Source organism: Panthera onca, chromosome C2 (assembly GCF_046562875.1).
Source record: "Panthera onca isolate mPanOnc1 chromosome C2, mPanOnc1 haplotype 2, whole genome shotgun sequence".
Classification (NCBI taxonomy): Eukaryota; Metazoa; Chordata; class Mammalia; order Carnivora; family Felidae; genus Panthera; species Panthera onca.
Window position 1 is genome coordinate 81,885,619 of NC_138347.1, and position 25,985 is coordinate 81,911,603.

At 46.0% G+C, this 25,985-nt stretch overlaps 2 protein-coding genes across 10 annotated transcripts in view; one reads left to right on the plus strand and one right to left on the minus strand.

Moving 5' to 3' along the window:
- Positions 1 to 12,346, plus strand: part of IGF2BP2 (insulin like growth factor 2 mRNA binding protein 2) — a 156,547-nt gene extending 144,201 nt beyond the window's left edge. For 2 of the 3 annotated variants that reach the window (XM_060639439.3, XM_060639440.3), the window contains 6 exons: positions 1,078 to 1,146; positions 1,991 to 2,107; positions 5,440 to 5,514; positions 6,900 to 7,031; positions 8,683 to 8,796; positions 10,456 to 12,346. In XM_060639439.3, the coding sequence (XP_060495422.1) occupies positions 1,078 to 1,146; positions 1,991 to 2,107; positions 5,440 to 5,514; positions 6,900 to 7,031; positions 8,683 to 8,796; positions 10,456 to 10,548 (600 nt within the window). In that variant the 3' untranslated portion in view covers positions 10,549 to 12,346. The remainder of the gene's footprint in view (positions 1 to 1,077; positions 1,147 to 1,990; positions 2,108 to 5,439; positions 5,515 to 6,899; positions 7,032 to 8,682; positions 8,797 to 10,455) is intronic. The other variant, XM_060639441.3, reaches the window with a different exon arrangement.
- The window catches only part of SENP2 (SUMO specific peptidase 2), a 44,023-nt gene continuing 29,770 nt past the window's right edge, over positions 11,733 to 25,985 (minus strand). For 6 of the 7 annotated variants that reach the window (XM_060639446.3, XM_060639444.3, XM_081790101.1 and 3 more), the window contains exon 17: positions 11,733 to 25,750. In XM_060639446.3, coding sequence (XP_060495429.1) covers positions 25,688 to 25,750 — 63 coding nt within the window. In that variant the 3' untranslated portion in view covers positions 11,733 to 25,687. The remainder of the gene's footprint in view (positions 25,751 to 25,985) is intronic. The other variant, XR_014135228.1, reaches the window with a different exon arrangement.

Here is a 25,985-nt window from a genome sequence, read left to right on the forward strand (position 1 = left end):
ACCACAGTGCCTTGTATATTAGATATTCAACAAAAAGCAGCTACTTTTTTTTTAAGTTCATTTATTTTTATTTTTTTATTTTTTAAATTTTTTTAACATTTATTTTTGAGACAGAGACAGAGTGTGAGTGGGGGATGGATAGAGAGAGAGGGAGACACAGAATCTGAGGCAGGCTCCAGCCTCCATGCTGTCAGCATAGAGCCCGACACGGGGCTCGAACCCACAAACCATGAGATCATGACCTGAGCTGAAGTCGGGCACTTAACCGACTGAGCCACCCAGGCACCCCATAAGTTTATTTATTTTTGAAAGAGAGAGCAGGGGAGGGGCAGAGAGAGGGAGAGAGAGAGAATTTCAAGCAGTCTCTGCACGGTCAGCGTGGAGCTCGACGTAGGGCTCAAACGCACAAACCATGAGATCATGACATAAGCTGAGATCAAGAGTCAGATGCTTAACCGACTGAGCCACCCAGGTGTCCCAAAAGCAGCTGCTTTTTAAATGTTATTGTAATAGCTCTTTTGTTTTCTATCCACATTTGTCTTCCTGTTCCCTCCCGGCCCTCCCTCACACTCACACATGATGCTATTTATTCACTCATTATCACTCCTCTCTCAGCCTCATTTTCAATCCTTCCATTCTCAATCTCTCCATTCCTTTCAAAACTCTCTGAGGGAGCTCACAGACCTGGCTTCCCAGGAGCACATTTGCTGGCCGTGAATAACTCTAGATTTTGTCCTACTGTCTCTGTGCCTTTTAATCCACAGTCCGTGGCTTCCCAGAAAATAGAAGCCACTGGGCCTGCCTGTCTGAGGGAGGGCAGGTCCTAAGAGTTACTCCCGTGGTGGTAAGTTCCCAGGGGCCTAAAGCATGGTGCAGCTTAACCGTGATAAACATTCAGCCAGGCATTCAGTGCTGCGGTGGGAGAAGTGGAGCAGAGATCTGAGCTGCCAGGGACCAGGTGGAGCCAGGTGACGGTACGCTGAGCCTGTGCTGTGTGCGGGAATCTTGCCTCCCTGAGTTTGGAGAATGTCCCTGTAGGCAGCCGCTGACTGACCGACTATTTCTTTCATGCTGCAGACTCACTCCGGATACTTCTCCAGCTTGTACCCCCCTCACCAGTTTGGGCCGTTCCCGCATCACCACTCCGTAAGTGCCCCTCGGTTCAGCCCGTCGGCCACTTTTCCCTCTCCTTTGGCGGGTACCACATAGGCTGTGGTGGACTGACCAGTGAATGTCCTGGCGTGAGTGCTGGGTCCTATGTGTCCAGGGCTTCTTGTGAGTGACACCAAACTACCCCAACAGTCAGCACTCCTGCCAATGCTTACAAATCCACAGGTGGCAGGAAATGGGTACATACGAATGATCAAGAGATAAAATTAGGAGATAGTATTTAGCAAAGAAGAGCATTTCTAAAGGTCTTTGAACAAATGGGGTCATGTCATTCCCACAGACCCCTATGGGGACGACCCCTGTTCTCTTTCGGCTGTCACCATGTGGCATGGTCATGGCAGGTTTACTTATCTTCTTTCGAACCTGATGTCACTCTGGTGAAGATACCAGTCATGGCTACAAGGTGTGCAGAGTTGTTTCCTGTTCTTCTAACAAAGTGCCTCAGGACCCTGTCCTCAGGCCAGGTATATTTAATAACAGTATTGATTTCTTGGATAAAGACACAGGAGCGAGCAGTACTTATCACATTTGCATATGACAGAAAGCCTGTGAACAGCTTTCTGAATCCAGCAAATTCAGAGCTGCTCAAGAGGAGTTCCCATTTCGATTGTCATGTAGTGCTCCCTGTGCCCAGGTTTGTTCCTTAGGCCTCACACCTGCAGCTCCTAGGCCGCAGGAGCATCCCATGCACCATTTTGACCATTTCCTTGGGTATTAGGGCTCCCACAGCACACAGCTCATCGTAGATGCTAGGTACCTGCTGAGTGCCTGATGGAACAACCCAGTGGGAATGATGTCTTGTCTTGTGCTGCCCTTCCAGTACCCAGAGCAGGAGATTGTGAATCTCTTCATCCCGACCCAGGCTGTAGGTGCCATCATTGGGAAGAAGGGGGCGCACATTAAACAGCTGGCTCGATTCGCTGGGGCCTCCATCAAGGTAAAGCTGCTCTCCACAGCCACCTGTTTCCCGCCTTCTTCCATCACCACCTTCCCACCCCATGTACCTTGTTCCTTCTGCTAGTCCTGAGCAACGCTGACTCCTTCTGGGGACAGACTCCCACAGGATCTGGCAAATTGGCCCCCAAGATTAATCCTATCTGCTCTCATCTTTACCTCTCTCATTCCTTTCTTGCTCAACTAACAACTGAATTAGAAAAATTTCTAGTAACAGACAAGCCAACCCAGTCCTGTTTGGGCTACCATAGTCTTCTTCTTAAGAAGATAAAGCAAAAAAAAAAAAAAAAAAAAGAAGGGAGGAAGGGAGGGAGGGAGGAAAGAAAAAGGCTGAGGGTTTTTTCCCCAACCTAAGGGAGCGGACTTCAGCAGAGCATCATTTTCACTTCGCTGTGCTTTGACGCTTTAATTAGTCTCTCTGCTTCACAAATTCTCAAGAAAGTAGTTGGGATGAAAAACTCTTTGGAAAGTGATAAAATTGTAGGTAAACAAAAGCTGGTATCACAGCCGGACAGGCAGTCCTGGGACTGCACAGAGCGGCTCAGGAAGGAAGGCCCCTTGATTTATGGAAATGGTGGTGAGTGTAGTTACAGACCCACATCCTGCCCCTTCGAGCGCCATGTGAAGAAGCGCCCGAGAAGCTGAAAGGGAAGGATTATTCGACCCTGGTCCTGCTCCAAGCCCAGCTATCGGCTCTGACTCACAGGCAGAATGCTGAGCACGTCCCAAGCCTCATGAAACTCTTTTGAAAACAGAGTTTCCGTTGTTACGTAAAATAATTTGCTACCATGGGACAACCCGGAATTCCGAGCGAGAAGTCTCATGACTTGGAGAGAAAGAATGCTTGCGCTTTCTCCACAAGAAGAGCTGGAATTTCTCCCACAGCAAGTGTGCTGAAGAAAAAGCAAAAACAAAACATTCTGAGTAGTACAGCACAAGAATTGCAGCGAGACCATCAAAGAGTATTATTTGGGCAAATCATTTCCCGTCTCGGGCCTCAGCTCTGTTACCTGCCAAGCGCAGAGTCTAGGCGGGAGCCCTGAGGTGCGGGCGGACTGCAGTGCAGCACACGGGGGGCCATGGCTTCTAACAGGCTTGTTGCAGCTAAGACCCCAGCCCACATGCCGGCAGCCGTGGCAGGACAGGTACAGCGTGGAGGACCACTGGGCCGGCTGCCCCCAAGGGCCTTTCCCTGTGCCCAGTCATGTGGCCTGAGATACCGTGCAGGAGACAGAATGAGATGATTTCAACTCAAAGGGGCTCAAGGGATTATGACATGAAATCCTCTCTTTTTCCCTGGGAAAAGTAGGACTTAGAGAGGCCCAGGGACCAGGCCAAAGCACGCAAGTGGCAGGACTGGCCCTGACCTCATCGGTTGTGCTGCCCTATAGTGTGCTGAACACCACTGGGACTGGCTGGAGCACTCCCTTCCCACTTACTGTTGCCCGTGAGGAACAGGGCCCAGAGGGTTTCACTGAGTGTTGAAGGTCACGAAGGTAAAGAATACAAGAGCCGACATTTGACCAGGTGATGTGATCTCTGGTCCAGTGTTTTTTCCACCTCAGCAACCTGAGTGCTATACCAGAGTCACTCCCCGCTGGCCTTCAGGAAACTAAGAGAGAGGGCAATCCCTTGGGCTCCACTCCACGGCGTCCCCACCATCCTTCTATGTCCCAGCAAGGTTGAGCAGTGGTGTATCACCTGACTCATGGCCTCTGATGGGCAGACACAGCAGGGCAGGACCAAGGGAACAGAACGGGCTCTGCAGGCTGGCAGTACCCCATCACCCTTTATGCTGCACACAACATCCTGCTTCTCCAGCCGCTGCCTTCTTTCCCGATCCCTGCCTGTCTCCATAGCAGTAAAGGAGAGAAAACCACAGAAGCCAAGTATTGGTGAGACAAGCTTTCTACTTTTAAAAATCAGACCTGGCTTTGTTATTTTCAACAGGACTGAAGAAAGCATTTTCTCTAAAGCAAAATGGATAATCTCACTCTAAAGAACCCTCCATTCCTGCTTTGCCTGTCTTCAGGGACCACAGCTACAGGCACAGGGAGATGCTCCCAGGGCAGGGAGAGAGCTGTACACTTATATGTGGGAGCTGAGTGCTGGCAGGGGCTGGGTTGAGGTGAGGTCGGGAAGATAACACCCCAAGATGCCTGGGTCACAGACAACAGCTGGGCTCCCGTCACTCTGCCCTGCAGAGCATCCGGCAGGCTTCAGAATGCCACACAAATCTCCTGAGCCTTACTCCAGCCTGTGCTCACCCTGGGATCTCGGCAGTCACCTCCCCTCCGGGTCCTGTTTGTTTCAGTGATAAAACAGGGTTCTCCTTCCTGGTGCTCTCGAGGGAGTTTGCCGGTGGAATGTCATTCCAAAGCTGCAGGAGCATACGAGTAGCTCTTGGACTGCTGGTCTTGGCTGGTGAATGTCAGACAGTTGTACTAACCTCACGCTTGACTCATTCCTAAATGGTGTACCCTTAACTCATTTTAAATTAACTTTGGTTTTGCTACACTGTTTTCATTTTCAAAGCTACCTTAATGATTTTCAGAATAAGGCAGGGTATGCAGAAAAGAATATAAAATGAGTCTAACGACAACAACAAAAAAAACCATGCTTGCTTGGTCTGTCATTGAGTTGTGTTACAAGAGAACTCAGAATCACAAATAGAGCAGATAGACTCACAAATAGAAGGCAGCATTGAGCTTGCCAGATTTCACCTCCAAATTTCACAGATGAGGACATGGAGGCCAGGGAGGGGAGGGATTTGCAGAGCAGACACTGGGACCAGGGTGACCTCATCCTTGCTCTGGTGCTGTCACACTTGGTTCCTGTGCCGTGGAGGAGCTGGTCCTGGCCACTCATGCTCTAGCTCAACTCTCCCTTGCAGCCAATTGCCTCTGTGAGCTGAGAACTAGAACCAGGGGCGCCTTTCCTGCAAGTTGGCTCCACAGTAATGCCTCTGTGGACTTAGCCCTTACCCCCTCGGGGCCCTGGGTTGGGCTGGCTGAGCCTACACCTCCTTCTTCCTCCTAGAGCTCTTGACTCCCTTGGCTCGGTAAAAGGAGGCCAGTCATTGCAGGTGCTCGGGGCAGGGACGGGCAGGAACTCCTTGCACTGCTTCCAAGTCTGCCTGGATGGTCAAAGACCCAAATTTGATACTGGACACTATGGTGGTATCTTCCTAAGACCCAGAGTGAAAGCAGCAGTTGCAAAGGCAGAAACCACACCATAATCCCTTGCTAGTATGTGAGAGGGGACTGGGGACCACAGCCCGGCAGCAGCATTTTCCTCTTGCCTTGTAAACTGCAGATTGCCCCGGCGGAAGGCCCAGATGTCAGCGAAAGAATGGTCATCATCACCGGCCCACCTGAAGCCCAGTTCAAGGTCAGTGCCAGGGGCCACCTCAGCCCTGCAGTAGCTAAGGGCCTTTAGCAGGTGGCGGCCATCTCAGAGGCATGTTCAAGACTTCTTTGAGAGGCCCAGCCTCGATTTTTCTTCCTGCTGCTGCTCACTAGTCTCAGACTCATGCTGTCTTGCCTACCTCCAGGTTATTCCCTGGAGCTCTGCTTCCTGGAGCACTCCTTCCCTTCTCTCTCATGGAAATGTAGATTGTCAGTGCCTAGTTCAAATGACACTCCTCTGGGCTATCTCTGACCCCTTAGCCACAGTTTTGAGGATAAGTGTCTCAGACTCCTTTAGTATTTTATACCCTTCAAGCTGTGGGGGCATAACCATAGGGTGTAAGGGGAAAGACCAGTAGCTTGTTGGGAGTTTGGTCGGATGCATTTTGTTTTTGCCCTTTTTTCTCCCCTGGGAAAATTATAAATTGAGTTTTCTAAAAGAAACATATTTATAAAAGTATAGTCCTTATCATTAAAAATACTGAAAATTTGAGAAAACATTAACACATGTGAAAACATTTAATAGCCCTTCAGCTCATGAGTGGATAAACAAAATGTGATCTATGCACTCAGTAGGAAATTAGCCATAAAAAGGAGCAAAATTCTGATGCATGCTACAGCACGGATAAACCTAGAAAACACTGCATGAAGTGAAAGCAGACACAAAAGGCCGCATATTATGAGAGTCCCTTTATACGAAATGTCCAGCAAAGGTAAATCCAGAGACAGAAAGTAGGGGTTGGGGAAGGGACGAATGGGGACTGCCTGCTAGGTATGGAGTTTTGCTCCGGGGGACTGGGATGGAGATGTCCTGAATAGTGGTACTGGCTGCTTAATGTAGTGAATACACAGAAAACTCCTGGACTGTATACTTCAAAATGATGAATTTTAGGCTGTAAGAATTATATCTCAATTGTTAAAGTTTTTTTGCTTTTTTTTGTCTTAAACCGTAACGTCTCAGCTTCCCTGGCTGGAGTTAAGACATCAGAAAGCATCCCCAGTCACCACCTACCTCGCCTCCATCCTTTTGTAACCCGGGGTCTAAACATACCATGATGGGAGGAAGTTAAGAGTCCCCTGGACAGGTTCATTCAGCCAGGCGTTTGTAGGTGCTGTAGATGAGGGAACTAAGACCTAGTTCTGCCCCATCACCACCACCCCCGGCCCCACACGCAAGCTTCCAAGAGGCAGTGGTCAGGTACGTTCCTTGAGTGTGGCAGGAACAGCCAGGTCTCTGAAGGAGGGAAGCAGGGTACGCAGCTCCCCCGTGGTGGCCCCAGTGAATTCGGGGCTGGGGGTGTGCAGGCCTGGGCTCCCCGGCCGGTTCTGGCAGCAGCACGGCGAAGCGGTCACGCCTTGCTCTCTCAGGCCCAGGGGCGGATCTTTGGGAAACTGAAGGAAGAAAACTTCTTTAACCCCAAAGAAGAGGTGAAGCTGGAAGCGCACATCAGAGTGCCCTCTTCTACAGCTGGCCGGGTGATCGGCAAGGGCGGCAAAACCGTAAGTTTGCTCTGAGCTGGCTTCATCTCCTGGGCCCATTCCCTGCCCCAGCCTGACCCGATTTCCTTGAGACCCCCACTGGCTCTGGAAGGACATTCTTCCAGAGCCGGGGGCCCCGAATCCGTGGTACTGGGCCAGGCCACCAAAAACACCAGGGTTCTGTGCCTAGAAATAGGACATCTCAGCTACATGCTGGGAAGTGAAGGTCCTCCCTGAAGAGGAGGCGGCTGCCTCCTGCCCCCTTTAAACCCACACAGAACAGCAGGAAAACACTAGGGAATAGAGCTCCACCCAGTGTATACCTACTTAGCAGACTGTCATCTTCTCTAAATTCACTTTCAGAGGCCTGCAGGGTCTGGAGTCCTACACTCTCCCCTCACTTTTCAAACTTTCCATCCTGCAGATTCTGTCTTCTGGCTCTTTCCCAAACCTGCCCACCTGTTACAAGGGAGCTAGGTTAGCAACCGCGTGGTGGGTAAAAAAAGGAAATACTTTAAAACAAAAAACAAAAAGCAATGAAGGTTTTCAACATGAAGGTGGCAGCAACACAAAGTAATTTGAAAAGTGCCAGAGGATCAATTCTGAAGCCTGTAGGAATGAGCAGATAGTTCTGTCAGACACAGAAGTGATCTGGAACATGACTTACGTGGTGGGGATATGACATCCCCCTTACGTGCATAGGGGATATGAGCCTATGCACACTAGCAAGGTGACAGTGTTGAGTGGCAGGAATTTGAGGGATCTCTAGAGTCATATGTGTGTGCACGTGCACACGCCTGCTATTTGCTTTACACAGAAATTCTTACTAAGGACTCAAAGCTAAGTTCTACATACAGTGAGTCACCTTTATACAAAAGAAGAAAGTTGAATGGTTTGTGGATTACTCCCCACATCCAGGAATGTGACCAGTATCAGAGGGCACACACCGGCTCTAGGCCACTTGGGATGCCCTAGGCAAGAGAGAGCAAATGGCCCATGGGGGATTAGACTCCTGAGCCCTTTGATCTCCTATTTGGTCGTTTTAGAACCTGTCCGTGAATTCTGTTCATCAAGCCAACACTGCCCCCCAGAGACTGTGAGCTGTCCACCGGGCCTTGCAGACCCCACCTGTGTGTTCAGCACCCTGCCAGGGCCTGGGGTGAACCCCGGGCAGTGTTGGCTTGTTGAGGCTGGTGAGGAGGAGCACCGGAGTGCAGGAGGTGGGCTGCAGGTGAGGGAGAGCAGCACGGGCTGGCCACTTCCCGCAGGTGACCGGCACGGAACTGGAGTGGCAGGGAGAAAAGGTAACAATCCAGCGGCTGAAGCAGCATAAGTAGGACTCGGAGGCAGGGATGAAAATGAAGAGCAAGCATCAGAGCAAGGTCTGATTAGAAAGGAAACTTTACTTTGGTGATTTTCCTTCCTTGGTGCTGGGAGAGCCTGGGTCACTGCAAGCGTGTGCATTCCAGAATAAGAATTCAGCCCCAAAAGGAGCTCCAGGCAGTCGGAGGCTGGACCCTCCCTGGGCCTCCCATTGATCCCATGTGATCAGGGACTGGGAAGCCCCCAGACATGTTCTAGACTGAAGGAAAGGAGAATAGCCTCTAGCTGCCTTGCCCTCCAGCACGCCCCTCTCCCACTGCCTCCTGACCCCACTTTTCTCCCTTCACAGGTGAACGAACTGCAGAACTTAACCAGTGCAGAAGTCATCGTGCCTCGTGACCAAACGCCGGATGAAAATGAGGAAGTGATCGTCAGAATTATTGGGCACTTCTTTGCTAGCCAGGTACCTGTGCTGTGAGGGTCTGGTGTCTCGTGCCGGTCTCTTTTCAGTTCTGAGCTACTGGTGGCCTGTTGGGTTGGCCGTGCCCTGCACACACACCCCACGACAGATGGAACCTCTACCTGGCTCTACAGGGCAGGGGAAATTGTTCCACACCTTCTCAGCCCTGCTCTCCCCCAGGCATGCTAGGGGAGCTTGAGGAAGAGGCTAGCACTTTGAAGTCAAGCCAAGCACATCTCAAGCCCCCTGAAATGCTAAAGCATGAAGTCTCCCCTTCCTCTGCTGTCTCCTCAGGCCTCAGTCACCACGTTCCCCTGGCGGGAACTACATACCAGGCAAGGACCCTGCCTCAGGGTGCCCCAGTCAGGCTTTGAGTGCCAGAATTCCACTGTTAAGAGTTAAACATGCTCATTGCTGGAGACCTTCATTTCTCTGCTGTCCTTCTCCATCTCACCATGACCTGCCCCATCAGAGCACAGGGCCACTTCGGTTTCATTCAGAAGGACCAGTGACCTCCTGGTTCACTGGCATCATGTACTCCTGGTTATTTTTGACGCCTTTATATACATACATTTATATACATACGTATTATATACATAACATACATTTATTTATTGAGAGAGAGAGAGAATCCATGTGTGTGTGGGGGGGGGGGGGGGGGAGGGGCAGAGAGAGGGAATCCCAAGCAGGCTCCACACCATTGGCGCAGAGCCCAACAAAGGGCTTGAACTCAAGAACCAAGAGATCATGACCTTGAGCTGAAAGTAAGAGTCAGATGCTTAATTGACTGAGCCACCCAGGCGCCCCTCTTTTTGATGCTTTTTGTTGTTTGGGTATGGAGATAGAGCAGTCCCAGTCCTTGCCCTAAACCAGTGAGGGGGGTCAAAGCTTACACTAAAGCCTTGTCTGAGTGCTCCACTTGCTCTCCCAAAGCCATGCCAGGGGACCTGTGTGGGCAAGGCACTTGCACACAGCTGCTCTCCCGTGCCCCTTCCTCCAGCCAGAGCCCCGGCCACACCTCCCTCTTCTGCCGTTGTGTCCCAGCTCCTCAGGTGCCCTGGGAATGTGTGTTAACTGCCAGGTTCTCACAGGCGTGCAGCCTCAGGGTTCTCCCTGTACTGGAGTACTGGGGTGGGGTGAGGGGTCAGGTTTGGGCTCACATGTTTTCTCTAGTGCAGGATAGAGTGTCTGGGCCAGTTTCTCACTTCTTCCTCATCCCATTTCTTGTCCGTCTTTCCCAGCATCACACTCGTGTTCTTCCTAGTGACTCCAGAAAGGTGGGGGTGGGGGGGAGGGAAGGGTTAAAGCTGCCATGTGTATAGTGGGAGGGGGATTGCTGTCTGACCTCCATGAGGCCCCCTCCTCACTGGTTCCCTGGCTCTGCTGCTTGGCTTATCTGTCCATCAGCCATTTGGAAGCTTCTGGGCTCCCATCTCCTTATTCCACACCCAGCTGCCTTGAAGTAGGGGTGGGGGGAACCCCGCCACTTTAGGCAGGAAAAGCCCCCGGAGTGAGGGCCTCAGCGGGTAGACAACAGTTTTCTGAGCTTCCCACTTCCTTTCCCCAAGTCCCAACCCCACCCTCCCACCCCCCGACCCCCACTGCTTGTCCTCAGAACCGGGTTCCTTTTTCTCCCCTGTCCCCTCCTCTCCCTTGCTGCAGACTGCACAGCGCAAGATCAGGGAAATTGTACAACAGGTGAAGCAGCAGGAGCAGAAATATCCTCAGGGAGTCGCCTCACAGCGCAGCAAGTGAGGCTCCCACAGGCACCAGCAAAACAACGGATGAATGTAGCCCTTCCAACACCTGACAGAATGAGACCAAACACAGCCAGCCAGCTCGGGAGCAAACCAAAGACCATCCTGAGGAATGAGAAGTCTGCGGAGGCACCGGGGACTCTGCAGAGGCCCTGAGAATCCCAGGGGCCAGGAGGATGGTGGGAGGTCAGACCGGGTCCCTGCCCGGCCTCCTGCCTCCCCCAGGGCCTCTGCAGGCTTCCCAGCCATCCACTGCACCATCCACTCGGATCTCTCCTTACCTCCTACAACGCTATCCCTTTTAGTTGAACTAACATAGGTGAACGTGTTCAAAGCAAAGCAAAATTCACACCCTTTTCTTTTTGTGGAAATTGTCTCTGTACATGTGTGTACATATTAGAAGGGAAAAGATGTTAAGATATGTGGCCTGTGGGTTACACAGGGTGCCTGCAGCGTTAATATATTTTAGAAATAATATATCAAATAACTCAACTAACTCCAAGTTTTAATCAATTATTAATTTTTTTTTTTTCTTTTTAAAGAGAAAGCAGGCTTTTCTAGACTTTAAAGAATCAAGTCGTTCTTTGGGAGGTCTAATGGTTTAGTAAGGAGCTTCGAGACCACCCACACAAATTCACCCGAGGGGAATCTCGGAAGGACACTCACAGCAGTTCTGGACCACCTGTGTATGTCAACAGAAGGGATACCGTCTCTCTGAAGAGGAAACTCTGTCTCTCTTCATCCCTGTCTAGCTCACACACCCATTTCTCTTTGCTTCACAGGTTTTAAACTGGTTTTTTGCATACTGCTATATAATTCTCTGTCTCTCTCTGTTTATCTCTCCCCTACCTTCTCTCCCTCCCCTTCTTTTCCATCCCCATTCTTTTTAATTCCCTCATCCCTCTTTCTCAATTCCCAGTATCTACGCACCCCCCCAGGCAAAGCAGTGCTCTGAGTATCACATCACACAAAAGGAACAAAAGCGAAACACACAAACCAGCCTCAACTTACACTTGGTTACTCAAAAGAACAAGAGTCAATGGTACTTGTCCTAGCATTTTGGAAGAAGAAAACAGGAACCCATCAAACCAACCAACCAAACAAAGAAAAATTCCACAAAGAAAGAATGTATTTTGTCTTTTTACATTTTGGTGTATAAGCCATCAATATTCAGCGAAATGATTTCTTTAAAAAAAAAAAAAAAATGGAGGAAAATAGCAATTTACACGAGGTCGTTGGCCCAGGGCGTTAAATTTACAGATTTTTTTAAACGAGAAAAACACACAAAAAAAGCTACCTCAGGTGTTTTTTACCTCAGCACCTTGCTCTTGTGTTTCCCTTAGAGATTTTGTAAAACTGATAGTTGGAGCATTTTTTTATTTTTTTAATAAAAATGAGTTGGAAAAAAAATAAGATATCAACTGCCAGCCTGGAGAAGGTGACAGTCCAAGTGTGCAACAGCTGTTCTGAATTGTCTTCCGCTAGCCAAGAACCTATATGGCCTTCTTTTGGACAAACCTTGAAAATGTTTATTAGAAAACAAAAAAACAAACAAAAAAAAAAGATGACAAAGAAAAACAGAGAGAGAAAATATTGGAGATGTCCTGAATTTCAATAGGGTACGCGCCATTAGGGCTTTTTGCGCTAAAGGATGAACATGTACTGGTTTATGTGAACAAGCCATTTTACCACCAGACTGCAATGCCAGTTTCCTCTACTGCAAACAGTGTTCTGTGACAAAAACAAAAAACAAAAACAAACAAACAAAAAAAATGAAATATATCCAGCTAACAAGATCCTGGTGTCTTGGTCTCTTATTTTACTAAGCATTGCCTGTCCCGAAGTGTCAGCAGAATTCCAGCTCTGAAGGACTTAGGGGAATGGGCAGCCATACTGAGGAGGCAGGCTTCTCCAGGACACTTTCTGGAAGAAGCTAAACTAAGTCAGTGGTGCTTAAAGTGTGGCCCCCAACTGGCAACATCAGTATCACCTGGGAACTTGCTGGAAATGCAGATTCTTGGGGTCCACCTTGAATCAGGAATTCGGAGGGGCCCCTCAGTCTGCTTCAGCAAGCCCTCTGGGTGATTCCTGTGTATGCTAGAGGTTGACAGCCATGGAACTGGAGGGACGGACTGGCTGCGTGTCAAGGTAGGTAAGGCCAGCCCCTAGCTTTAGGGAACTGTAAACCTGGCCAGCACGGAGTTGATTTTTATGTGGGGGAGTGCAAGAGCATAAAATGGCTGACAATTCAAGGGAGGAGGTAGTCATCCCTCCCCGGAAGCCTAAGTTGTAAATATTCCAGGAGATCAGACAGGCAGGTGTAACGTTGGATTGGAGGGCGGGGGGTGCGCTGTACTGGACACATGAACGTATTGTGAAAAGGTTGGAGGGAACGTCCCTGCTCCATTTATGAGCCTTCGTTCCTAGACCTGTGGGGTCTACTAGAAATGGATGCTAGCAGTCCAAGCAATCTTAGGAATTGCGGTGAAACTTGACTGCCAGTGGGGGTCAGTCAGGCTTTTGGGGGTGATCAGGGCACAGCAAGGACAGGTGGAGGGGAGCTGATGGGACTGCAGAATAGCCACGTCCCCCTTGCAACAAACTTCGAGGGCTCTCGAATCACTTAAAATTTGTTCCTCACTGATGTCCTGTCCCCATACCCCACTGTCTCAGAATTCCAATTTCTGTGATGCTGTTTGTACTTTTAAAGTTTCTGGCACAACGATGCCAGCTGATCCTCTCCCTCCTATGGCTGACACGCATACAGGCAGGAACAGACTGTCCATTCCTGTGGCTCCACCATCCCTCCTCCTCCATTTCAGACTCCAGCCCATTGCCCTCTCAGAGGGAGAAATCAACCACAGGTTGACGGTGCGAGAGAAGCCACAGGGTTATTTCTGAAAGCTTTGCCCTGGGTTGAGGGGTCTTTCTTAGATGAACAGAGAAACAGCACATTTAAAGGGCTTTAAATATAGGACCATGGGCCTGGTAACCATTCCATCAAGATGAGAAATCAGGGTGAGAGAAGACACAGGAACCTCCAAAATGCACTCTTAGCTCTACTTCTCTGGTTGCATTCCTTGGCCTTTAAAATTGCAGGTGGCACAATCTGAGTTTTAACTCTAGTTCCTAAACTACCCGTTTGCACAATCGTCCCCGAACACGTGAGAGAAAGACAGGGAAAGGAGTCCTGAGGTGATGCCTGCCCTGCCCCGGTACAAAGCACCCAGAAGTTGTCCTGGGGTTACAGAAATGAAGGGGAGGTCACATGGAGAGGAAGGAGACAGCTGGCCTGGTTCCTAAGCAAAAATGTTCTCCCCACAACCCATTTTCTGAGAACCTCAGTGCTGGATGAAATGCTGACCCACCTTCCTGTAAATAACAGCTTTGCGGGTATGTACTGGACCCTGATGAAGTAAATGCTCGCCAAATGGGCGTGAGCTCAGACTGTTGCAAACTTTGTATCCATTTCTTTGAATCCCAGACTTCCTGTCTTGACAAGACGTCCTGACATCCCAGAAAGTCCTAATTGCATGATTTTATGCAAAATAAAGGACAGTTGTTAAATGGAGACTTAGTCAATAACAGAGGGGTTTCTTCATTAGCCTGCACTCGAAAAGCACCCCCCCACTCCATTGCCTTGAATCGAACCTCTTTAAAACCCATGACCCGTGGTGGTTTTGAAGGTGCTAGCATCTCCCTAGACTGGGTGAGTAGCCTTGAACATCCCTTCTGCCCTGGTTACATTTCCCTCTAACTAGGCTTCTAGGTGTTCTTGTTTCTTCCAGCATGGAGCTCTGGAAAAGGATGACAGAGATTGGTTGCAAATTAGCAGAGGGGTCCGGCATGGAGGGGGAGCTTAAAAACAGGAAAAGAAGAACCCAAAGAAAAGTTTGGAGGGGTTTTGACAAAGAATCAAAGGAAGTGATTAGCCTAGGACAGAAGGAAGGCATCCTGACAAGAGGTGAGGAGGGGAGAAAACACGGACTTCTAAGGGAATAACCTGGCACCAAGTGAGGATGTGAGCGACTCAGTGACTCAGCACTGACTGGTGGGATGAGGACGCGAAGAGTATGAAAAAGAATTGGGCCTCATCTTATTCCTACACCTCTGGGGAAAGATGCGGGCAACAGCGGTGGGCCCAGGCTAACAATTAATGAAAGAAGCCCACAGTGTATATTTTTAGAGACTAGCCCAGCCTGGTGTACGCGCATCCAGATGTCTGTCTTAAAGCCTCCGGAGGTTTCTTTGGCCTGCTAAGCACACGCGTCTAGTAACACTATTAGCATATCCCCCAGTCAGTTGTCACTGCTGCCTTTTATTTCCTTTCTACATTCCCCTTAAGGTGCTGCTGAATCGGAATTTAAAACTTTCCCCATATGCAGGTTAATTTTCTATTCTAGCTCCCATCAGCCACAGAGTCACTGTCTTTCTAGAAGCCGGGATTGCTCTTAATAACTCTTCCTCTCTCAGAAACAGCAGGCAAGAGCAGGATACCTCGTAGAACAAAATTATATTCTACCTTGATCTCCGTACCCTCTGTAGTCTTTTGTAAAAGCAGTGATTCAGTGATACATCCCCAGGCACTTGGTTTGTTTCCATTTTAGGGCACTGCCTCTCATCTCAGATACAGCTGACCATAAAGTGAAGAATATATTCATTTGTCCCCAATAACCTCTAGTGACCAAACTATGAATGAAAAACTAAACAGTCTGATCCCTATCAGTTTATCTGTAATTTCAACAGTTTCCGATATGAAAGATTCACTGACTTCTATGACTCATGAATGTCCCTGCTTCTCCCATAGTTACGAAACTGCTTCCAGTCACCCTCTGTGAAGTCAGTAAAACCTATCCTTTAACCCTGGATTCACAGAACAGTAGTTATGGCAAAGGACCTTAGAGATCACTCAGTCCTCTTGACTAATGTAGAACATGAGTCATAGAAAATCCTCAAATCTCTCTAATAGCTGAAGGCACCATGGGGGAGGGGGCGGCAGGCAGGTCTGCCCTCGCTCGGCCCCTCACGGCTCTTCCTTCCATGATCAGAAATCTCTCCCAGCAACCACCCACACACAGTGCCTGCTCTGCCTTCCTGAAAACCACCTTCCTACTGTCTGCAGACAACTGCCTGGTCCTCCCTTCTCCCAGCTCCTCCAGGCCTCATCTCTAGGACTTGCTTTCTCTCAGCTCTTCAACACCATCTTGTGGAGAAATACAACCGGCCCCTGCATCATCCACCTTCAAGTGCTACATAACTGGTGGTAGGCATGGGAGGCCTTGCTCAAGAAACAGCAAGAGGCTGTGGAGGGAGCGGGACAGAGCAGAGCTCAGCGTCACCAAGGGCTGTCCTGAAGGGGGGGGACTGGGACTCTCCTACCATAGCTCCCTTTACTGGGGTCTCACTGCTTCATCAGAGAAAGCTCAGGCCCAGAAATTTTCTCCCTGCTTGCCTGTACTCTAGCGGTATAACCTTGGAGACCTGTCTCCTTATATATAAAATAAAAGTTTAGGGGCACCTGGGCGGCTCAGTTCGTTAAGTATCCAACTCTTGGTTTCAGCTCAGAGGTCATGATCTTATGGTTCATGGGTTGAGCCCTGTGTTGGGCTCTGTGCTGCCAGTGTGGAGCCTGCTTCAGATTCTCTCCCTCTCTCTCTCTCTCTCTCTCTCTCTCTCTCTCCTGCTCTCTGTCCCTCCCCCTCTTACACACACACTCTCTCTCCCTCTCTCAAAATAAATAAACTTTAAAAGTTTAAGCATAACAAAGTCCTTCCAAGTAAAAAATGGCTTCTGGTGGGGCACCTGGGTGCCTGAGTCGGTCAAGCATCCAACTTCGGCCCAGGTCATGATCTCACCTTGAGTTTGAGCTCTGCATCAGGCTCGGCTGACAGTTCAGAGCCTGGAGCCTGCTTCGGATTCGGTGTCTCCTTCTCTCTCTGCTCCTCCCCATCACACTCTGTCTCTCTTTCTCTCTCTCAAAAATAAACATTAAAAAAAAAAAAAAAAAAAAAAAGCCTACTGGTTACCAGCGATCAATGTTTCTTCTCATGGTTTCTTGTTAAATATTGAACAAAATGATCGGGTGCCTGGGTGGCTCCATCGGTTAAATATCAAAAATGATGAAAAGAGCACCAAAAACAGAAAACCAACTAAACAAAAAGCAAAGGGAAACTGACAATAATTATAAGCTCTACAGAACTACAGTGGTTCCGTATAGCTTATACGTACAACCTTCAATGCATGCCATGGTCTGGTTTTCATGGAACCACTTTCTTAAAAGAGAAAAACAATGCATACCTGCCATCTCCAGGATGTACCCACCACTTCCCACTTCCCGTGGGGCGGAATGCAGATGTGGAGGTGAGAGCAGGGATGGAGTAGGAAAGGCCACCTTAAAATGCAAAGTGGCAGCCAAGTGTGAAGGAAAGCTCTTGACATTATGATGCTGCTACATCAGACTGGAGGGCTTAGGCTCAAATCGGTACCTGAGAGAGAAAACTGGTTTTTAAGTCACTGCTATTTTATGATCTTTGTTATAGCAACAAAGCAGTATCTTTATACAACCAGACAAAGAGATTTGGACCTAGATAGATTCTGGCATATATTTTTGGATAGTACTAAAATTCTAATAGGATACAGACCCCAAAAGAATGATTTACAAAACAAAATAACAAGCAAAAATGAAGCTAGTTTCAGCTCTCTCTGCTCCACTACAGAGTGCCAGAAAGCACGTTTTGAGAAGAAAAAGGGCCGTGACTCGAGAATTTGAATACCCAGTCATCTTTCAAGTGTGAAAACTTCAAAAAAGTTCTGTTTGCAGGGGCTCAGATAATATTCCTATGTCTTTAAAAATATGTGAAAAGGTTTCCAACTAAAGCCAAATAAAACCCATGTTTAAAAAAGACTAAAAGCATCGAAACCAATTAAACTAGAAATGCTTAAATTGTTGAAAATCTACAATTATAACTAAGTTTAAAGCAATTTCAGTATCAACATTACCCTTGAAGAGGCAGCAAAATACAGTAATAATAAAATCCCAAAACTTACGTTAACAAAGACCAAAAATGTATGAAATATATATATGAGGAAAGGGTGTGGGGGGGGGGCGTCAAAGTGTCATAAACAGGACAAAATTGATAACTGTGACAAGGTGCTGGCTGCAGAACCAAAATCCATGGTTTCCTCTTTGTAGACACCCAACCCCACTGTCTCCTAGTCACCCTTCCCTGGCAGACCGTGTGGACACATGACTGAGCACGAGATCTGGGCCACTGCTACCCTGGCCCATTGAAAACTACCTCCACGACCTCCCCCCATGGGCTCTCTGCTGGCTGGCCAGACCTTAAGGATTGCAATAAGGGGGTTGGCAACCCTTTTTTGTAAATAGTAAATATTTGAGGCTTTGTAGATAAGACTATGAGGTGACACACACGATGCTACCTATCCCTGAGAAGGGAAATTTGGCAAATTACATATGCTAGGTATTTGACCCAGCAATTCCACTTCTAGGAATCTATCCCAAAGAGAGGTCAGCTAAAACAGAAAGTGACAGGCACAAGGCACCTGCACTGCAGCATTATTTGTACCAAAAAAAGATTGATAGCCTAAACATCCATCATGAGGGGAATGGTAATGAGGCACAGCCTCCTGAAACAATGGGTTATTTTGAAGCTATAAAAAAACTGAAGAATGAGGGGTAACTTATTTTGTAAAATAGAAGTTTTTTGAAAAATCAAGCATGTGGTTATTTTTTAATGTTTTATTGGTTTTGAGAGAGAGTGAGAGACCGTGCTAGCAGGGGAAGGGCAGAGAGAGGTAGGGGAGAGAGAATCCTAAGCAGGATCCGTGCTGTCAGCGCAGAGCCTGCTGTGGGGCTCAAACTCATGGGAACTGTGAGCCAAAATCAAGAATTGGACGCTTAACCACCCCAAGCATAAGTATTTTTAACGTGGTATTTTTACTAGTGTAAAAAAGAATTATGAATGCATATATGTCTAGCTATATTTTCAAAAACACGAAGATTAAGAGATGACAGGTTATCTAAAGGCACCTGGGTGGCTCAGTCAATTAAGCATCTGACTCTTGATCTCAGCTCAGATCTTGATCTCAGGGTCATGAGTTCAAGCCCCATGTTGGGCTCTGTGCTGGGCATGAGGCCTACTTAAAGAAAAGAAAGCTAACGAGTTATCTCGACAAGGAAAGTGAACAGGTGAGGCAAGTAAACTGTGAATGTATCTTATATAGTTTTGCTCTTGGACTAATGTTTGTTTTACATAATTAAAAAAACAAAGCAAAAAGCAATCTCTCAACACCAAGAACGAATTAATCCAACTGTGTATCAAGTTGATGGCATAATTACTGGGAGAAAAAAGTAAGTGACTTTAAGAGGGTATTTTCACTGTGAATCTCTAGTGAGACATGGCCTAAAAATAAAAGAATTGCAAAGAAATCTTAAGCTGTATTTAGTGGCCTAGTTAGTTGTTATGCTGGTATTGATATTTTGAAATTATTTAAGTATACTACGGGGTAAAACAATTATGTTGATGTTGTTAGCAACCAAGATTTTCAAGATTACAATATAAAATCAAGAAAAATCTGATACTCTTACCTTGGAATTGGAAATCAGTAGAACACTTTTTCCCTTTGAAGAAAAAGTAAAGGCCTAGAAACACAAGTTAACCCAGTAGTAATCAGCATTAATAGTGCCCAAATTCTGGTCTCTAACATTTCTCACTAAAAGAAATCCTTCAATAAATGGCCAATTCCAGGTCTGGAGCAGGAGATGTGTAAGATGAGCCTTTATCATACCAGTTAAGCAAGAAAGCCATCACAATCAGACTTGTGGGATTCTGTCACAAGGACACGGAAACCTAAAATAAGGCAATTTGAACATCAAAGAGTAATAATGAGTCAAAACATACATTCTTTCCTGTATGAAATGCATCTCAGGGTAACCAAATAGTTAATAAGTTTCTTTTACAGAAGAATTCAAGAATTCGGTGAACACAGAGGCAATGATAGAATTTGTAAAGTACCATTTTGGGCCTCTTCAAGAAATAATGGGTCAGCAATTAAATTTAAAACCAAGACGAGAAAGACGGATAGGAACCCTTACAGCCCGACCTCACAGCTCACAACCTTAGCACCGCTAAACACCAGACATTTTGTGCCACAAGATTCAGTACAACAGGACACTAATGAAGTGTCCTTATCCAATTCAACCTGAATCCAATCAGGCCTCTAGATTAAACTTAACCAGTTTATATGAAATACAAGTGCTTGGTGGAAATTGTCAAACACTACCAAGCAGCTATAAGCCAAATCTGGAATGTGGGATCTTCCACAGGAAAACCCAGTTTCTCAAATAATAGTACAAGGAGGGAGACTATTGCTGAATAAGAGTCTCAAGAGCTACCATAATCAAAGACAATGTATACATCTTATCTGGAACCTTCATTAGATTTCTGATACCACTGTAACTACCCCAAATTTATTCTCTCACAGTTCTGGGGCCAGAAGTCCAAAAGCTAGGTGTCAGCAGGGCATTGTTCTGTGGAAGGCTCTTCCAGCTTTGGTGGCTCCAGGCTTCCTTGGCTTGTGGTAGCATCACCTCAGTCTCTAGAGGCTTCTGTAGTCTTATTGCCTCTTTTTTTCCCCTTAAACTCCAAAAACAGGTTTACAAAGTAGAAACTAACAGCCTATCCAGACCACCATTATTAACACTTGGTATCTTTTTCCAGATTTTGTTTCAGAGATGTGTAAACAGAATTTTTTTCCACAAAAGTGGGCATAAAATATAAACACTGCCTAGGCCCATTTTAATACCTCCTCTTCTTCTGTCTCAAAACTCAGTCTCTTGCGGCGCCTGGGTGGTTTAATTGGTTAAGCATCTGACTTCAGCTCAGGTCATGATCTCTTGTGAGTTCGAGCCCCGCGTCAGGCTCTTTGCTGACAGCTCAGAGCCTGGAGCCTGCTTCAGATTCTGTGTCTCCCTCTCTCTGCTCCTCCCCTGCTTGTGTTCTCTCTCTCAAAAATAAACATTCAAAAATCAAAAAACAAAAAACTCAATCTCTTATAAGCCCTCTGATTGCACTTAGGACCCACCCAGATAATCCAAGATAAATTCCTTTTCTCAAGTCCTTTAACTTAGTCATCTTTTGACACAGAAGGTAATATTCACAGGTTCCAAGGATTAGGATATGGGCCTATCATTTGGGGGAACACCATTCAGCCCACTGTATATCCTCATTAGAAAAACATAATAAAACATTTGTTAAAGGATCAGGAAAATTTGAATATGAACTATTAGATGATATTAGCAAATCCTTATTTTGTTAGATGTGAAAATGACAGTTTTTTGTTTTTGTTTTTTTTTAATTATTAGGGAGACATCCTTAAGTGGTTAGGTAGAATGAGATGTTAGGGTTTTGCTTTAAAATACTCCAGACTCTTCCCTCCCCTATGAAAAAGTAAATCAAGATTAGTCATATTTTAATAATTGCTGAAAAGGGGGTGATGACTGTGTAGGTCTTAGGATTCCGGTAGTAAAAAGTTTTTTGTAAAGTAGTTGGAAAAAACGTAAAATTGTCCACTAAAATTAGACAGTAAATGTCTCAGAATGAACTTATCCAGAAGATCTACACATGAAAAATATTACAAGACTTAAATCAGTGGAGGGGCAACTGGGTGACTCAGTCTGTTAAGCCTTTGATTCTTGATTTCAGCTCAGGTCATGATCTCATGGTTTGTGGGATCGAGCCCTATTTTGGGCTCTGTGCTGACAATGTGAAGCCTGCTTGCAATTCTCTCTCTCTCCCTCTCTCTCCGCCCCTGCCCTGCTCGCTCTTTCAAAATAAACTTAAAAAAAAAAAAATCAGTGGAGACACAGATCATCATCTTGTGCAAGCAGAAATAAGTCAAAACACCAACAGGTGACTTTTTAAAATACACCTAACCTTAACTCCAAAATTTTAATTAGGAATTTCTCCTAAGAGAATAACCCACACATGGTGCCAGATGGTGCAACAATACTGGATAAAGTAAATTATGTTATAGCCATATTCTAGAACACTATGCAGCAACTAAATGATGTCAATATTTATTGACCTGAAAATATGTTCAAGATAAATTAAGTAGAAAAGGAGTTATATAGCCATATAGAGTATGATTCCATTATTTGTTAATAAAATATACGTGTGAACATGTACAACTCACACCTTTATTTACACATATCAGAAGGGGCAGTATACCAAAGGCCAGGATATATACCAAAATGTTAATATTCAGTTATTAACTCTGAATGGTGAGTTTGCAGAATTCTTATTCTTTACCTTTTATCAGCATTTCATTTTTCTACTATGAACACCTATTACTGATACAATTAAAGAAAAATAAAAGTGTGGCTACAGACTTTATGATCACCATATGCCCTAAAGAGGCAGTGGGGGGTGGGGGAGACAGTGCTTCCCTTGCCAATGTATTGTTGAAAGTTCTAAGAACTTTATATTACTTCTCCTGGCACTTTCCAAAATGTGTTCCATAGAACAGTTCCACAGGTGTCACACAAAGAAGGGTTCAATGTCCAAGTTTTCAGAAATGTGAGGTTAAGACATTAATCTGTTGTTTGCTAGGCATTCCAGGAGGAAAAGACATGGGTCACACACATTCTTTGGGCCACAGAATCTCTTCTTTTACATCCTACATAGTAGTAATAGGACTTGTATTTAACGTATTTTAGGAAATGCCAACATATAAACCTGAAGAAAAAGGACTATTTCCATACTTACATTGAGAATCTAAAAGCTTCTGGCCCATTTTTCCTAGACTTAGATTGATTCATCTCAAAATAGTCCCAAACTTATTATATTTTTGTGGTCTCAAGCTTTATAGTTTTAAATATAATTTGCATCCTGCCGTCAGGTGATTTAGAGCCATGTTTTTTAAACTGGATTTCTACCAGGTGTTGAGAAATCAGCTTGGTGGTCACAAAGTACACTTTTTTAAAAACTGAAATAAAACTCAAGAGTTTAGTAAGGGTAATGTCTTTGTGAGACTTTTGTGTCCACATATAATCACATAAAAAAATATATATATATAATCACATAAATATATATATATATATATATATATATATAATCACACACACACACACACACACACACACACACACACACTGTGTACTGGTCACAATAAAAAATGCCAAAAAAATTTTTGCCTTAAAAAAAATTGAAAGCCACTGAACTAAAGACATGAATTTATTGGTAAATGAGTTAAAATCAACACCTACTGATTTGATAAAATACCTATTCATCTATTGGTAAATAGATAAAATCAATACCTATTTCAATACACCCAAACATTTCCTTGTATATGTTAGGTGAATTAAAAGAAAAAGAAGTTATCAAAGCAGTATAGCCAGCTAGATCTCAGACTTACAAACAAGTACCAAGTGTTTGAATATTAGGTGCTTAGAGTTTTTCCTCAAAGTAACTAGAGATCAGGTTTCCAATTAGTTCACAAAAGCCAATTTAAACTATGTAGCTTAACTATAGTACTAAGGTTATCACAGACTTAAATTGATCTTATTTGTATCTGAGGTTCAATAGATCTCTAGGGACACATTCTCTTACACCCACACCACGGTCCCAGCACCCAGCAACTCCTTACAGTGCAGGCAAACATCCACCACTCGACGTGCACTCCCCAAGTTGTGCTTAGGATTTCAGGAGAGGAAAGGATCAGAAGTTCTAACAGTCTTAGGCAACTGAGGTAGACTATGGGGGTCTCCAGAACATCTTCCAAATGCCCCAGCTCCGTGTCCCTCCCACCACATCCCAGCTCTGGAATAAGCTCAAACATGAAAGACGCTTACCAATGGTTTTTGTGTGTGTTTTTCCCATCTTTACGAATCTTTAGGAGAGACTGCCTACTAAAAACGAACGGTGGTCCATTCTACCTTTTTTTCAGATCCCCAAACTACTGCAGTTTAAAATATATACATCTCACTGGCTTTATGTTGATAATTTGCTACCAGTAAGATCAGCTGTTGATTTTATCACCTGACTGCTTTTCTCATAAGCTGTCTAGATATAAAAATTCTATTACCAACAGGTTTCTCTGCACCAAGAGAGACAGGTCAGTGCCTAGAGAAGCACGGCCTGTGGGATCTCCTATTAAATCCAGGAACTCAGGGTAAACTAGAATGCTATTCTCTAGCTTAACGCTCTGCTCTTCCTGATTTCATGATGTCCTGGGAGATTATTAAGAGCCATCCTGAAGAGTACACATCAGTGGAAAGCTCAGTGAAAGCTGCTCAAAGAAGCCCCTGGGATACTCGTGTAACACGACTGCGTCACTCACCGGGACAGAATACAAACCGCCACTCCTCACAGGATGTACCCAACACAGAACGGATCTTAACAAAGGTGCTCAATTCTCAGGTGAAACCTAAGACAGCCAAGCGGGCACCAGGTTTTTAGTATAAGGCTGACCCAGTCAATCTCTCAGCTTTTTGGCTGTGTCAGCCACCTGATCCCAAGACTCACCGGTACAGCTCCAGCAGCCTCAGGAAAGGGCTCTGTGCAGCCTAAGCTTGAGGCACGAGCAGCTCACTCTTTTCATCACCATCAAACACACGGCCTCTGGTGTGCCTGTCAAGTAGGCACATCAAGTTCAATGCAGCCCCAGGTCCCATACCAAGACTTCCCCTCAAGGGAAACCCGCTACCGGACCCTGCCTCCGCCACCAGCGGCCGCGCCCTCCGGATGGCAGACACATGGATTCACGAACACGTGGCCAATATTCCCGGTTTTACACCCCCTTGCTTTTGTGCACCAGGGCAAGTGTGGGAGGTTTAAGTAAGGGAAGGGTTAGAAATCATCTCAGCATATCCTTTTCAGGTTCTGCCAGACAACCTTTATTACATCGGAAAAAGCAACACTAGGCACTAGATCTTGCAAAATATGTTCTGACCAACTCTAAACTTTCTGAAATTAAAAATGCGTAACCACTGTAAAGTTTTTAATGAACAAAAAAGTTAAATACAAACTTTCATATGCAAAATAGATTATTGTATAACTGGCAGCCTCACAGCCAAGTACTAAATTTTCTTCCAAATTTCCGTGGGGGTGGAATGGGGGGGGATGTAAATCCTAATGAGTACAAAACTTAATTTCGGCTTTATATATAGAAAAAAAAACAAACTTTGAGGAAAAATAGCTTTTACATTGAATAGTATCTCTTGAAATAAACAGCCCAGGCCAGCCCTTACAATTCTGAGGTTTATACTCAACCAGATCTGGGATGAAAATTAAGCTTTAGGGTTTATAGTTACTTCAAATCCAGTTTCAAGAGTAGCCAAGTCAGCTCATTCCCAGAAAGAGCAGTCTCTTTAGGATGACCACCACTCTTCTGAAGACTCCTGGATCGCCAGAGTTCCTAGGCCACCGTTCCACTTTTCCACGCCCCCAGGCCAAGGCCGTGGTGTCCGACGTCCTCTGAAAGGCAATGAGAGCCCTACCCAAGGAGAAGGCGTTTCTCCTCTCCGGCACTTCCAAGCCTCAAGAATGAGAGCTCCAGCTTCAAGTTGGCAGTTTCTGCTCCAGCCTTCGGGAAGTTAATTAACACTTCCTTCCTCCCCCCACTGATTCCCCTCCTGATCTTCAGCTGGGAGTGGAGCTTGATTAACATTCCTTTCAAAAATAAATAGTTCAAACAGGTAATTCAGAGTTAACTGTGGAGCAGCAGCAAACAGCCACTGCCATTATGTTTGTAAATGAGTGAGCGAATGAACACACGTGAACAAACACACAAAAAACAAATCATAGAATAAATCCTGCATTTCCCACATTCATAGGGAAAAAAAAAATCTTAAAAAAAAAAAGTATTAATTAGCGTTTGTTCTTGTGTGGGTTGAATAGTCCAGGGCTCTGAGCAGGCACAGGCTCACACACAGGGTCCACGCACCAAGGCGGGCCCAGGGTGCAGGGAGAGGCCTGCGTGCGCGTCCTACAGCCCAGTACCTGTGAGCCAGCAGGGGCGATGCAGGGACTGTTGAACCCACGATGCATGAGGTATATGGAAACATCCGTCCTCCGTGAAAGAACCACCAGCAGCTAGAGGGACCGGGCGGGGCATTCTCACAGCAACTGCTGATGAAGGATTTCCCACACCATCTTCTTCCGGAAGAGAGGCATCTGGTGCTGCAGAGGACCCACAAACGACACGTATGTTACACATTACCGTGCACAGCGTCAACCTGCAAGTGTAATCAAGTAAATAACCCATGTCCTTTCTATAGCCTTGACTCTCTCATGTCATGGTTCAGACTTACAAAGCCAAAAAAAATGAGGCTATAATGTTATTATATTGCATGTATCATAAGCATCTGTACATGCTAAGGAAAATCTGAGCAGGATACAGAATTACACATAGACT